Below are 16,364 nucleotides of genomic sequence, written 5' to 3' on the forward strand. Positions count from 1 at the left end.
TGAGTTTATTCAGTGTCTCACTGAGGACTATAGCCCAGGAGACAGACTCTCAAATAGCTCTGAGAAACTGTTCTGAAGAGGTAACGGCGGAGGTCAGTATACATGTGATTGTGGTGAAAGGGGTATGTGCAACCCAGCACACATCTCTGTAGAAGGTTACTGCTAGTCATGAAGAACAGATATCTTAGTTAATGGTTTTAGTGCTTTTCTAAGTATGGGAAGATGCAAGAATCCAGGTTCATAAAAAATTTCTCCTGAAAATACCTATTTTTCTGAAGGTCTGTTCTGTCAGTTTTCCCAGAGCATAGAATACCTCATTCTGCCCTGAATTCCTTTCAGGCTGTGTTGAAGGTCAGTGACTGCAGGGGCTAATAGCTTAATTCTTAACAGAACTGGATGGCAAGTAACATTCTTTAGTTGGCAATGGTATTGTTGTAGCAGCCTGAACTAAAACGGTTATCTACAGATAGTTTCTGTTTTACTCTGATGCTAGCTTGAGGGCTCTGCCTATAGATCTACAGGCCAAAGTTTGTGCATTCAGGAAGGGACAGTCTCAGAGCCTCATGGGAAGACTCAGGTGCTTTGAACTGTCTAGAGACATCAAAGAATAGTTTTGTGGGTACACATTTCCAAACTGACATAGCTTAGACAAATTTCACACCATACCAGTGGACTGAGTCAGGATTTCTAGAACTCTTTTGTCTAGAAGCAGACAGTTTGTTTGTTTTTTTTAATCAATTTTGGTTCATCTTTTTATTATTTATTTACTTTTAAAATTTATTTAAATTTTTTTTTTTTGGCTGCGTTGGGTCTTTGTTGCTGCGCATGGGCTTTCTCTAGTTGCGGCCAGCGGGGGCTACTCTTCGTTGCAGTGCGCCGTCTTCTCACTGCGGTGGCTTCTCTTGTTGCGGAGCACAGGCTTTAGGCGCGCGGGCTTCAGTAGTTGTGGCACGCCGGCTCTAGAGCGCAGGCTCAGTAGTTGTGGTGCAACGTGGCATGTGGGATCTTCCCGGACCAGGGCTCGAACCTGTGTCCCCTGCATTGGCAGGCGGATTCTTAACCACTAGAAGCAGACAGCTTCTTGAAAGTAGTTTACTGATCCAAGATCTAACAGAGCAATTACAGAGAACTGAAAGGACCAATGAGGGAAATTTAATCATGGTTATGGTTACTTTTTGGAATATTGTTTATGCAGTTGTTATGTTCTGTTTTTATGGATATGTAAGGAAGCCCTTTTTAATTCTTATGCTATCTCTAGTCTTCAATTTAGTAGATTCTGCTTTTGTAAACTGGAATTTTAAAATGGTATCTGATTCTCACTGTGTCCCCAGAATTTAGAAACATTTACTGAGTCTCCTTACATTTCATGGCAATATCAAAAGGAATCTTTACTCCTGTTTACCAGGATATAATTGAACAAATTGATTGTGTAACCAAAGCCATACCTGGAGTGTCATAATTGAGACCAATTCACATTTACTCATGTATGACAAACCCATTATTAAAAAACAAGTTGACTTTATATGTAGAGTCAATGTCTACAAAGCTGCCCCAGTAAAACTGGAATGGTACCTGGCTTACGAGGTTCCAGTCTTACAGATGGTAAGGAAGGTCCCTTCTCTAGTAAATTTTAGCGATGCTGAGGAATTCACCTAAAGTGTTAGGTACTACTGGAGAAATCTGGTAGAGAGTTTCTTGAGCTTGGTTCCAGAGGCTTTTAGAAGTCCAATTTCAGTGTCCTTATGAAAACTTTCATACAGAGGTTAATCCTGTAGCTTTAGTAATTGTTCAGTATTGCACATCTCTGGATTTGCAAAGTAAATCTGAGGAGGCCTACATAGTTAACACCCGTACTGTACAAAGGTAATCAGGCCAAACCTAATGAAACCTGTCTTTTTGTATCAAGAGTAATCTTGGCAGATTATTTATGCTCACATGAAAAGAGACTGTCAAAACACATTGTCAAAGACTTGGAAATGTATAAAAGAAATTATTGAGCGTCCTTTTAGTGGACTGCTAGGTATTATCTCATGGATCCTCTGAAGAGGTATATTACCTGTTATTGTCTATTGGCTGGCTAAACTGTTTTACAACTCTGTTAAAAGTTAAATTGTAGAAAATGGAGAGCAATGAAAATGAGCCATGAACTACAAGTGGTTTCTCCTGTATAGAAAAGATGACCCCTGGGACTTCCCAGGCTGTCCAGTGGTTAAGACTCTGTGCTCCCAATGCAGAGGGCACGGGTTCGGTCCCTGGTCAGGGAAATAAGATCCTGCATGCCACGCAGTGTGGCCTAAAAAAAAAGAGAAGATGACCCCCTCTTTAGGTTTTTTGCCGTACCAGTTTTACATCTATTAGCAAATTCTTTTAAGCGTTTCTAACTGCTGATATGTCTGTTCTTCAAATTCTCCCTTATACTAGTTTTAACATCTTGTTAGTTCTCTCATTCATTCATTAGTTAAATGAAACCTTTAAAAAAAAAAAAACCTGTTGCCTATAGAGTTCAGTCTTTAATCTCCAAAGAACTTTTGTATTATCTGGTTACAGGGTATATATTCAAATCAATGGATGTCATTCTAGAAGCCAATGTAAACAGCCTTTTTTTTAATTCAGAGGAGTCTTGGAATAAACTCTTCTCCCTATATGCAAATTGATGACTCTGGTAGATTCCTTAAACATTCAATAAATTTGCCATAAACATACCAGATCTTTTATAAAATTATGTCTTTTCCAGGAACCATCAAGTCACAGATGTAGGCAACTAACAATCATGTTTGTAGTCTGACTCTACCTAGCCTCCTGGCTGTAATGGCCCTCGCCAGTCAGCTTTTATAAGTGGTGGGAAATCTAATATATAAGTATTAAGTCTTATTCTATCATGGGATCAAAGAAGCAGAGGAAGAAGCTAGGCTATAGAACAAGAAAGAATGAAACATGACAGGGAAAGTAGAGTTGAAAGATAGAAATGTACTATTTCATGGGTTCTTAAAGACTATTTGGGTTCTAGATCCTTCCTAAAACTGACTCCGTTCCAGCCTTCAGATCCATGAGGCACTTCAGTATACTTAAAATACATTTGTCCATATTTTGCTTAAGTAGCTTAAGTTCATTTGTGTTACTTGTGACTAAAAGCTCTTAATTAATAGTTATATAATTGTTAATACTTATCAAGGGTACTTTAATATTCTCATTATGTGGCTTTGGAATACAGTTACATGTCTAGCAGCTTTATATTTACAATATGTAGGTGAATTTTTGAACTTGTGTAAATTCAAATTTGCATTTGGAATGTATATATTCCATTTAACTTGTAATTTCTATGTAATATCCAATTTATTTAGAAATCTCCTACCAATCTTGAGCTGTGCCATTAAAACACAGTTTCATAATTGAGCATGAAAAAGCCATTTAAACTTTCTTGGTAAAAGATTAGATTTTTATTTTCATAATTTAGTGAGGTGTAAGAGGAAATGGATTTGGTTTTTGTCCCCAGTCCCTGGGTGAGCCTGTAAGTGAAAGTGGGGTCCGGCTGCTTGCCGCTCAAAAGCTAATAAAGAGGCAAGGTTGGTGGAAAAGAAAGTTTGCTTTATTTTGGATGCTGGCAACGGGGGGCGGGGGCAGGGGAGGAAGGGCAGATGCCTGTCCAAAGGCTGACTCCCCCCAAGCCTGACAGTCAGGAGGCAAGACCTTTTATACAGAGGGAGGGGGCTACATGCAGAAATGGCATAGTCAGCTCTGACAGTCATCTTGAAATTGGTCATGTGGTGGTCTGACCAGTGTCATCTTGATTGTTTTAAGTACAGTTAATCTTCAGTTCCAGGGTCAGTTTGTTCCCATTTCCTTGAGGCCAGTTCTCAGAATTGTAGCAGCTTATGTCATGGCTATAGTCTGGTCATCATGTAGTTAACTTCTTCCACCTGGTGGGGTTCTCAGTATCTATAAGACAGCTCACAGGATACGGCTCAGAATATTATCTGTAGCCCTTGAAGAGGAGCTAAAGGTCCTTGACTTTGCTTACTGACTAAACTATTATTTTGTCCTGTTTGACTTTTCTTTGCTTCTGCATTTTCTCACTTCTCTGATTAAACTTATTCTTTGGCTAAAGTTTTTCCACAGACAAAAGGCAGGTGAAGGACATGGGGTTGGGGGGCAAGGACCATAGATAGGGTCCTGCTCCGTTTCAAGCTCATCAAGTCCTTGGAATTTCCTGAGCAACAGGAGTATCTTTTATTATTTTTAAAAAAAAAATTTTAGGGACTTCCCTGGTGGCGCAGTGGTTAAGAATCCACCTGCCAACGCAGGGGACACGGGTTTGAGCCCTGGTCCGGGAAGATCCCACATGCCGTGGAGCAACTAAGCCCGTGCGCCACAACTACTGAGCCTGCGCTCTAGAGCCTGCAAGCCACAACTACTGAGCCCACGCGCCACAACTGCTGAAGCCCACGCACCTAGAAGCCTGTGCTCCACAACAAGAGAAGACACTACAATAAGAAGCCAGAGCACCACAACGAAGAGTAGCCCCCGCTCGCCACAACGAGAGAAAGCCCGCACGCAGCAACAAAGACCCAATGCAGCCAAAAAATAAATGAATAAATAAATAATAAAATAAAATAAATTTAAAAAAATTTATTTACTTATTTGGCTGCACCAGGTCTTAGTTGCGGCACACAGGATCTTCATTGCAGCATGCGGGATCTTTAGTTGCAGCGTGTGGGATTTTTTTTGCGGCATGTGGGACCTAGTTCCTTGACCAGGGATCGAACCCAGGCCTGCACTGGGAGCGTGGAGTCTTAACTGCTGGACAACCAGGGAAGTCCCTCTTTTATTAATCATAATGAGCCCCTTTCAAAAGATCATAGTAGAGTTTGTGCTAATGAGGTGACTTAGGGTGGAGCCCCTAAAGAGGCTCAGGATGGGGCCAATCACCAGAAAGACCAACTAATTAGAGGGTAGTGTTGTGGTCTAAACTGCCCCCCCACCCCCGCCCCAAATTCATATGTTGAAGCCCTAACCATTCCCATGTGACCATGTTTGAAGATAGGGACTTAAGAGAAGTAACTGAATTAAATGATGTCATAAGGGTATGGCTCTAATCTAATAAAACTGGTGTCCTTGTAAGAAGAAGAGACACCAGGGCTCACTCTCTCCCTATGTATGTGAACAGACAAGAGGCCATGTGAGAACACAGAGAATGTAGCTGTCTACGAGCCAGGATGAGAGGCCTCACCAGAAACCAACCCAGATGGTACCTTGATCTTGGACTTCTAGCCTCCAGAACTATGAGAAAATAAGTTTCTGCTGTTTAAGCCACTCAGTTTGTGGCATTTTGTTATGGCAACCTTAGCTGACTAATGCAGGTGGGAACTTCAACCCCACCCTTGACATCTGGGGAGGAGAGGGAGGCTGTAAATTCTCTACAGAAACTTGAACGATGAGATTCAGGAGTTTCCAAATTAGTGAACACACTGAGGTACTGGGAGGGTGGTACATTGGGAGAAGTTATGAAAGCTCAGTGTCTCTCCTTATACCTTGCCCTTTGCATCTCCTCCTTTGTAATAAACCAGTAAATGTGTTTTACCTGAGTTCTGTGAGCCATTCTAGCAAATTATCAAACCCAAGGGCAAGGTCACGGGAATACCCGAATTTGTAGCCAACGTGGTCAGAAGTGTGGGTAGCCTGGGGATCCAGGACTTATAGTGGTGTTTCTGAAGTGAGATACCACTTCAGACGGAGTGGGCGGAGCCCTTACACCTGTGGAGTGTGATGCTAACTATTCTGAGTTACTGTCAGAATAGAATTGAACTACAGATTCCCAATTGGTATCAGAAATGGAAAATCATAAGTGATGTCAGAAACACCATTTAGTATAACATATTTTAGCAGTATTTGATGTTTAGAATTACAAAGAAATAGTAAATTCACATTTGGTTCTTTCATTATTTCATACTGATATTTTCTGAAGTATCTAATAATGCAATCTAATGAACAAATGGACAGGTAACTATGCAGTTCTAAATCAAAACATGAATATTTTTCCCATCACAGTAAGTAAATCAAGTACACACTATTGCATGAAGTAATAAGACGTCTTGAAAAGAATACAGATACACAAATTGAACAGATACACAACACTGAACAATTTTAGTTAAGTTTATTTTTAGAATGTATATGCACGGAATGAGACTGTACAGTAGACCAAAGGTTAACCAGAGACCAATAGAGTCATATAAAAATAATTTAAGGGAAATTTTATTGATTTATTTTAAACAAGGCAAGTGAAATGTGGGCTCAGAATTAAACAAGATTTTCAAGTAACTTCTGGTCATTGTATAAAGGGAGAATATAAACATCGAATTTTTGGTTATTACTGTACAAAATGGAAAACAAATGCTTTCCAAATTGCAGTAAAATTAACTCCTCTAATACAAATACCACTAAGTCTACAAAGTCACTGGCAAGTTATTTAAATCCTAGAATATTTTCTCAATGTAAATTTTGGAAAATTCTGAATACTTTTATAAACCCTCCTTCCTGTCATTGGAAAAACATTGGAATTCCAAGAAACTTGTTACTTTAATTACAAGAGGTCAAAACAACAAGCCAAATGTATCTTTCTAGGTTAATGTGATTCAGGTACAGTGGAACTAAAGGACAACACATAATTTTAATAAAACCAAATCTGTTATAGAAAAGGCAAGTCATAAAGCTAAACAAAAATAGAAAACTACTATTAGAATCAGTTGCATAGGTTTAGTATAAGAGTACTTATTTTAAAATTTTTACTGGAAAAAACCTTAAAGCCCACCCCTTCTCTTTCCTGGAGTTTAAGTAGTAGATCATGTTCTAATTACTCAACAATTACTAACATGGTGATCTGGTTAATTTTTATACCTGCCAATGTGTTCACGGGCTATAATAATCCTTTGAATTTGTGCTGTACCTTCATAAATCTGCAAAAAAAAAAAAAAAAAATACATGTAGGTTAAATATCTTCCGTATGTAAACACCCAGTATTTCGGACAGTACTCTAAGCTCCACTGCAATACCAAACTGAATCAAACCATATATAGGGTCTGTAGTCTACAGTGATTCTGAAACTTGATTTTCTGAAACCCATGAAAATACATAAATTCTCTAAAGATTAGTTAAAATTATTATAAAAACTCATTTACCAAAATTTTGGAGGACAGTCTTAAAACATCAAAGAAAAGGATATTAACATTTCAAAAAGTGTTTGGGAAATCTAAAGTTTAATGTTGCTAAAATATTTAACCAACTTTTTTGAACTGTTTTTAGCTAGTTGTTGCCTTCAGTCATTTTCTGTTCTTACTCTTAAACCTGATTTTTATCTCTTGTTGCCTAAGGAACACAGTTGCTAAAGAAAAAGATGCTGGAAGGATTTGTTTTTGTTCATTTAGGTAGCCCTAGTAGCCAGCCCTCACTTCCAGTTTAAACTTCTAACCATTTATTAGTTCAGATGGCAGAGAAAAGTTAAAACGTAATAATTACAAGCTCCAGGGAAGGAGAGTATTACCAGATAAACCCATAACTTTGGATAAGGCACAAATTCTGGTTCTCAGTTTTTTCAAGTCTAAATTGAGGGGCTGCACTGTCTAAATTTCTTTCTCTAACATTCTATGAGGGGCTGCACTGTCTAAATTTCTTTCTCTAACATTCTATGATTCTACCTCTGGATTTCAAATGACTGGATTTGTCAAATAATTTGCTGGGGGTTGAGGAAAGCAAGGGAAGAGATATTGAGAATCATGGCTTATAATTACGTAAACTACATGTGGACATGAGCATTTATATCTTATTCACTAACTTAGTCCTATCTCTAAGTTTTTCTAACCATCAATTTAATTTATAAGACGGGGTCATCTATATCATTTTCTCCTCATGTTGTTTTTTTATCTCCCAAATCTGACTTCAAGAGTTGTCAGGTAAGACTCAAAATAAAATAATTTAATTAATTTAAATGATACACATACTTTTAGAAGAGCAAAGAGTGGGTTACAATTAGCTACGATGTTAAGAATCAAAGAAGGCTGATCCAGACATCCTGTACATGTCTGCACCATTTACTTTGTTAGCCTGTTCTCTCTCAAGGAATACACTTCAATGTAACATTCTTCCTTGTGTTAATTAGTTCCAAAAATTTAGGCTCACAGCCATTTATTATAATGATTTATTATTACCTGTGACATAAAAATCTATAAACAATCAGAAATCTACTATGTCATTTATGAATATTATGTTCCTTAAAAATCAATAAAAATCATTTTAAACATTACCTGATAGATCTTGGCATCCCTCATTAGTTTTTCTACAGGATATTCTGTATTATATCCATTGCCTCCGAAAATCTGAACAGCATCAGTAGCTACCTGATTTGCAATATCTCCAGCCCATGCCTTTGCAATAGAGGCAAAATAGGTATTTCGGCGACCAGAATCAACCTCCCAAGCTGCTCTCTGGTAACTTAATCTAGCTAGTTCAACTTTCATTGCCATGTCAGCCAGCAAAAATGATATTCCTTGGTGCTAGAATTAAACAGAAAAAAGTTTAAGGATATTTATTGACTAAAATTTTTTTCCCTGGAACTTTTTTTTTTAACTTTTAAAACTAATTTTAGACTTAAAAAGTTACACTCTGCTTCCTCCAGTGGTAACATATTACAAAACCATAGTATAATAAACATTGGTAAAATATTATCAGCTAAACTATATACTTTATTCAAATGTGGCCTAGTTTTCCTCCAATGTCCTTTTTCTGTTGAAAGATCCCATCCAGGATTCCAACTGAATTAAATTGCTATTACTTCCTAGTCTTTCCTTCTCTTTCACGACCATGGTGCACTTTTGAATAATACTGATTGGTTATTTTTTTGTAGAATGTCCCTCAATTTGGGTTTGCCTGATGTTTTCTCAGGAGTGGAATGAGGTTATAATTTTTGACAAAAATACCACAAAAATTGTATGGATCCTTCAGAGTATCTCCTGGGACTTTTTAAAGAAAATTGCCATAGATAGTGAACAATAATGTAGCACTGTATCAGGTGCTGATGGGAAAGTGACAAAGACAAATAAAAGATGTTTCTTATCCTCTATAGGTACAGAATTAAATAGGAGACTTAGACAAATACTTTCAAGAAGAGACAGTAAGTTTTCTATGAGTTATATGGCCAAGATATGTTCTAAGATGGAAATATGTTCACCATACCTTGATATGTGAAAATTTCAAATATGTAGTATGCTTACAGCTTTGGAAATATATATTCATGACCCCAAAAGAGCAGAACACACATTCTGTTAAAGAGCACATGGAACATTCTGCAGGATAGATCACATGTTAGGCCACAAAAAACGTCTCAATAAATGTAACAGGGTTGAAATCATGTCAAACATCTTTTTTGACCACAATGGTAGAGACTATAAATCAACTACAAAAACAAAAAAAATCCTGCAAAAAACACAAACATGTGGAATCTAAACAACATGCTACTAAAAAACCCAATGGTTCACTGAAGAAATCAAAGAGGAAATTAAAGAATACCTGGAGACAAATGAAAATGGAAACACAATGTTCTAAAATCTATGGGACATAACACAGGCAGTTCTAAGAAGTTTATAGCAATACAGGCCTTCCTCAAGAAACAAGAAAAATCTCAAATAGACAATTAACCTTACACATAAAGGAACTAGAAAAAGAAAAATAAGTCCAAAGTTAATAGAACAAAGGAAATAATACAGCTCAGAGTGGAAATAAATGAAATCAAGACAAAAAAATACAAAAGAGATCAACGAAACTAAGAGCTGATTCTTTGAAAAGATAAACAAAATTGATAAATCTTTAGCCAGACTCATCAAAAACAGAGAGGACCCAAACAAATAAAATCAGAAACAAAAGAGGACAAGATGCAACCAACATCACAGACACACAAAATACCATGAGAGATTACTACAAAAATTACATGCCAACAAATTAGACAACCTAGAAGAAACGGGTAAATTCATTTAGACATATAACCTAAGATGACTAAATAAGGAAGAAATAGAAATTTGAACAGACCAATTACTAGTAATGAAATTGAATCAGTAATGAAAAACTCCCAAGAAACGAAAGTCCAGGACCAGACAGCTTCACAGGTGAATTCTACCAGACATTTAACAAAGACTTAACACCTATCCTTCTCAAAGTATTCCAAAATATTGAGAAAGGAATGCTCCCAAACTCACTCTACAAAGACAGCATTACTCTGATACCAAAACCAAGTCACTACGAAAAAAAAAAAAGTAAAAATACATAAAAATTACAGGCCAATATCCCAGATGAACATAGATGCTAAAATCCTCAACAAATAATAGCAAACCAAATTCATTAATATCTTAAAAAGATCATACACCATGAGATCAAGAGGGATTTATCCCAGGGATACAAGGATGGTTCAATATCCGCAAGTCAGTCAACGTGATACACCACATTAACGAAATGAAGGATAAAAAACATATAAACACTTCAACAGATGCAGAAAAAGCTTTTGACAAAATTCAACACCCATTTATGATAAAAACACTCAACCAAGTGTGTGTAGAGGGAACATACCTCAACATAATTAAGGACATAAATGACAAAAACCACAGCTAACATCATACTCAATGGCAAAAAGCTGAAAGTATTTCCTCTAAGATCAGGAACAAGACAAAGATGCCCATTCCCACCACTATTATTCAACATAGAATTGGAAGTCCTAGCCACAACAATCAGACAAGAAAAAGAGGTAAAAAGCATCCACACTAGAAAGGAAGTAGTAAAACTGTCACTGTTTGCAGATGATGATATAGAAAACCCTACAGACTCCACAAAAAAACTATTAGAATGCTGTAGCGTTTTTATTCACTAATAATGATCTGTCAGAAAGAGAAAAGAAAACGATCCCATTTACAATTGCATCAAAAAGAATACCTAGGAATAAAAGTAATCAAGGAGGTAAAAGACCTGTACTCTGAAAACTGTGAGACATTGATGAAAGAAATAGAAGATGATACAAATAGAAAGAGAGTCCATGCTAATGGATTGGAAGAATTAATATTGTTAAAATATCCATACTATCCAAAGCAATCTACAGATTCATAGCAATATGAATATCAAAATACCAACAGAATTTTTCACAGAACTAGAACAAATAATCCTATAATTTGTATGGAACCAAAAAGACCCTGAATAACCAAAGCAATCTTGAGAAAGAACAAAGCTGGAGTTATCATGCTTCCTGATTTCAAATTGTACTACAAAGCTATAGAAATCAAAACAGTATGATACTGGCACAAAAACAGACACATAGATCAATGGAACAGAATAGAAAGCCCAGAAATAAATGCACACTTATATGATCAATTAATCTTCAACAAAGAAGGTAAGAATATACAATGGGGAAAAGACAGCCAATTTAAAAAATGGTCAGCTACATGCAAAAAACAAAACTGGACCATTTCTTTACACCATATACAAAAATAAACTCAAAATGGATTAAAGAATTAAAAGTAAGACCAGAAACCATAGAACTCCTAGAAGAAAACAGAGGCAGTATGCTTTTTTACATTGGTCTTATCAATATTTTTTGGATCTGTCTCCTCAGGCAAAGGCAACAAAAGCAAAAATAAACAAATGGGAGTAGATAAAAGTAAAAACTAAAAAGCTTTTGCACAGTGAAGGAAATCATCAACAAAATGAAAAAGCAACCTACTGAATGGGAGAAGATATTTGCAAATGATATATTTGATAAGAGTTAATATCCAAATTACATTTAAAAATGCAACTTATCAAAAAAAGAAATCCAATAAAAAATGGGCAGAGGACCTGATTAGATATTTTTCCAAAAACACAAAGATGGCCAATAGACACATGAAAAGATGCTCAAAGTCACCAATCATCAGGAAAATGCAAATCAAAACCACAATGAAATATTGCCTCACACCTGTCAGAAAGGCTGTTATCAAAAAGAACCAATAACAAGTGTTGGCGACAATGTGGAGAAAATGAAACCCTCGTGTACTGCTGGTGGGAATGTAAATTGGTGCAGCCACTATGGAAAACAGTATATAGGTTCCTCAAAAAATTAAAAATAGTACTATCATATGATCCAGCAATTCCACTTCTGGGTTTACCTGAAGAAAACAAAAACACTAATTCAAAAAGATATATGCACTCCCATGTTATATAAATAAATAAGTCATAGGGATGTTATATACAGCATAAGGAATATAGTCAATAATACTACAGTAATTTAGTATGTTGAAAGATGGTTATTAGACTTATAGTGGTGATCATTTCTTAATGTGTTTGGCTGTCAAATCACTATGTTGTACACCTGAAACCCATATAATATTGTATGTCAACTCTACATCAATTTAAAAAAAACACAAACACATGCACTATATATATATATATATATATATTTTTTTTTTTTGGAAAAAGGGAATATAGAGCAAAATGAAAAAATTCACAGTAATTTTCTCTGGACAATGGGATTATGAATAAGTTTTTTTACTTATATTGTATCACATAAATTATTCTACAATGGACACGGAATGGAACATACACTTTAATATACATTAAAAGAAATCCTAAAGGCATTCAGAAACAAGAATACTAAGATTATTAGAAAGGTGCTTTGTGTAGTATGCAACACCAAAATGGGTTTTGAAGACCATTAGGTTATAAAAAAAACCCCACACATTCTATGACTGTGTACAAACTAACAGGAACTAGAGGTCACAAAAAATAAAAAACTGAGGTGTTCAATTTCATATATTTACTCTATTTAGTACTTTAGAACGTGACAAGTTGCTTGAGACCGGTGTGGTAATTAAGTCTTAGAGGAGGCAATATTAACCAATGTGAATAATTCCTATGTAGGATAAGGAAAGTAATATCTTCCCTTATTACTATCTTCCTGAATTGTGTCCATTCTTCTAAGTCAATGATTCTTTCAGTTTTTGTTTTTGGTTTCATTTTTGAATAGGTAATACAACCACCAGTTCAAAGTTCAAATTTTCTTCTTACTTGTATCATCCCTGCCCTTCCCCACCCCATTTAATTCCCCCTCCTGGAGGTAATCAGGTTAACAGTTTGTTTTTCATTCTCTCAAGAGATATTATATACACATGTAAGCAAATACATCTATTGTCTATCCCTCATTTTTTCCCCGCCCCCCCCATTGTCTCTCCCTTTTTTACACATATGGTAGCCTACCATGTTGATGGGTTTTCATTTTGCTTTCTTACTTATCAATAAATCTAAGCACTCTATATATCAATACATAGAAAACTTCTTTATTCTTTTTTACAGCTGCAGGGTATTCCACTGTATGGATGATCAAAATTTTGGCTGTTTCTAGTATTAGGCTGTTTCCACACAATGCTGAAATAAACAACCTATAAATATGTCATGTTGCACATAATGGGAGTATATCTGAAAGATAAATATTATATGAAATATAGCTGTAGGATAACCATTGCAATGTGGGCCCAAAGGTAGGTACTTTAGATATATATTGCCAAAATGTGGTTCATAAAAGTTACACCAATTTATATTCCCATTGGCATTATGCAGAATCACTTATTTCACTACAGCCTCGGCAACCTGGTATAACATGCCCATGCTTCTCTTGAAAGATTTTGATTTAAAAATCTAGTTAACCCACTTAACTGGGTTCTAGTTAAACCCAGTTAACGTTTTTAATTAATACTCCCAGAGTCTCATTCAGTTGCATTTCAGCCCGTGCTCTGAGAAACTCTGTTCTAAATCCAGCTCAGATTCCCTGTAATGCATCTAGCCCAAGACAGTCTCTCTCCTTTTGGCTCTGTAACCCTGTCTGTAGCATTCATTTGGGGACTTAATGTTATATTGCTCTATATTATTTCTTAATATTTGTTTTCTGATATGTATCTTATCTCCAAAGTCAAAGGCTCCTGAGGGCAGAGGCTATATCAATCTTCTTTTATATCTCTGGAAATAGCACATGTAGAGTGTGCAAAGAGGACAGACTCTTTAATAAGTGACTACTTGGGTTCAAATCTTTTTTTCTTTTTTTAAAATCTTTATTGGAATATAATTGCCTCACAATGGTGTGTTAGTTTCTGCTTTATAACAAAGAGAATTAGCTATACATATACATATGTGCCCATATCTCCTCACTCTTGCATCTCCCTCCCCCCTCACCACCCCTCTAGGTGGTCACAAAGCACCAAGCTGATCTCCCTGTGCTATGCAGCTGCTTCCCACTAGCTATCTATTTTACATTTGGTAGTATATATTAGTCCATGCCACTCTCTCACTTCCTCCCAGCTTACCCTTCCTCCCACCCCGTGTCCTCAAGTCCATTCTCTACACCTGCATCTTTATTCCTGACCTGCCCCTAGGTTCTTCAGAACCTTTTTTTTTTTTTAGATTCCATATATATGTGTTAGCATACGGTATTTGTTTTTCTCTTTCTGACTTACTTCACTCTGTATGACAGACCCTAGGTTCAACCACCTCACTACAAAAAACTCAACTTCGTTTCTTTTTATGGCTGAGTAATATTCCATTGTATATATGTGCCACATCTTCTTTATCCATTCATCTGTCGATGGACACTTAGGTTGCTTCCATGTCCTGGCTATTGTACATAAAGCTGCAATGAACATTGTGGTACATGACTCTTTTTGAACTATGGTTTTCTCAGGGTATATGCCCAGTAGTGGCATCGCTGGGTTGTATGGTAGTTCTATTTTTAGTTTTTTAAGGAACCTCCATACTATTCTCCATAGTGGCTGTATCAATTTACATTCCCACCAACAGTGCAAGAGAGTTCCCTTTTCTCCAAACCCTCTCCAGCATTTACTGTTTGTAGATTTTTTGATGATGGCCATTCTGACTGGTGTGAGGTGATACCTCATTGTAGTTTTGATTTGCATTTCTCTAATGATTAGTGATGTTAAGCATCCTTTCATGTGTTTGTTGGCAATCTGTATATTTTCTTTGGAGAAATGTCTATTTAGGTCTTCTGCCCATTTATGGATTGGGTTGTTTACTTTTTTGATATTGAGCTGCATGAGCTGCTTGTATATTTTGGAGATTAATCCTTTGTCAGTTGCTTCATTTGCAAATATTTTCTCCCATTCTGAGGGTTGTCTTTTCGTCTTGTTTATGGTTTCCTTTGCCGTGCAAACGCATTTAAGTTCCATTAGGTCCCATTTGTGTATTTTTGTTTTTATTTCCATTTCTCTAGGAGGTGGGTCTAAAAGGATCTTGCTGTAATGTATGTAATAGAGTGTTCTGCCTATGTTTTCCTCTAAGAGTTTTATAGTGTCTGGATTTACATTTAGGTCTTTAATCCATTTTGAGTTTATTTTTGTGTATGGTGTTAGGGAGTGTTCTAATTTCATTCTTTTACATGTAGCTGTACAGTTCTCCCAGCACCACGTATTGAAAAGGCTGTCTTTTCTCCATTGTATATTCTTGCCTCCTTGGTCAAAGATAACGTGACCATATGTGCGTGGGTTTATCTCTGGGCATTCTATCCTGTTCCACTGATCTATATTTCCATTTTTGTGCCAATACCATAGTGTCTTGATTACTGTAGCTCTGTAGTACAGTCTGAAGTCAGGGAGCCTGATTCGTCCAGCTTTGTTTCTCTTTCTCAAGATTGCGTTGGCTATTCAGGGTCTTTTGTGTTTCCATACAAATTGTGAAATTTTTTGTTCTAGTTCTGTGAAGAATGCCATTGGTAGTTTGATAGGGATTGCACTGAATCTGTAGATTGCTTTGGGTAGTAGAGTCATTTTCACAATGTTGATTCTTCCCATCCAAGAACATGGTATATCTCTCCATCTGTTTGTATCATCTCTAATTTCTTTCATCAGTGTCTTATAGTTTTCTGTATAAAGGTCTTTTGTCTCCTTAGGTAGGTTTAATCCTAGGTATTTTATTCTTTTTGTTGCAATGGTAAATGGGAGTTATTCCTTAATTTCTCTTTCAGATTTTGCATCATTAGTGTATAGGAATTCAAGAGATTTCTGTGCATTAATTTTGTTTCCTGCTACGTTACCAAATTCATTGATTAGCTCTAGTAGTTTTCTGGTAGCATCTTCAGGATTCTCTATGTATAGTATCATGTCATCTGCAAACAGTGACAGCTTTACTTCTTCTTTTTGGATTTGGATTCCTTTTATTTCTTTTTCTTCTCTGATTGCTGTGGCTAAAACTTCCAAAACTATGTTGAATAATAGTAGTGAGAGTGGGCAACCTTGTCTTGTTCCTGATCTTAGTGGAAATGGTTTCAGTTTTTCACCACTGAGAACGATGTTGGCAGTGGGTTT

At 36.4% G+C, this 16,364-nt stretch overlaps 1 protein-coding gene across 3 annotated transcripts in view; it reads right to left on the reverse strand.

The window, feature by feature from the left end:
* Positions 1-6,189: 6,189 nt before the first annotated feature.
* Positions 6,190-16,364, reverse strand: part of ACADM (acyl-CoA dehydrogenase medium chain) — a 47,895-nt gene continuing 37,720 nt past the window's right edge. The window contains exons 8-9 of one of the 3 annotated variants that reach the window (XM_061186437.1): positions 8,295-8,543; positions 6,190-6,950 (exon numbers count right to left, since the gene is read on the reverse strand). In XM_061186437.1, coding sequence (XP_061042420.1) covers positions 6,879-6,950; positions 8,295-8,543 — 321 coding nt within the window. In that variant the 3' untranslated portion in view covers positions 6,190-6,878. The remainder of the gene's footprint in view (positions 6,951-8,294; positions 8,544-16,364) is intronic. The other 2 variants (XM_061186435.1, XM_061186436.1) reach the window with 2 other exon arrangements.

The sequence above is a fragment of the Eubalaena glacialis genome, chromosome 3 (genome assembly GCF_028564815.1).
Source record: "Eubalaena glacialis isolate mEubGla1 chromosome 3, mEubGla1.1.hap2.+ XY, whole genome shotgun sequence".
In the NCBI taxonomy this organism is placed as follows: domain Eukaryota; kingdom Metazoa; phylum Chordata; class Mammalia; order Artiodactyla; family Balaenidae; genus Eubalaena; species Eubalaena glacialis.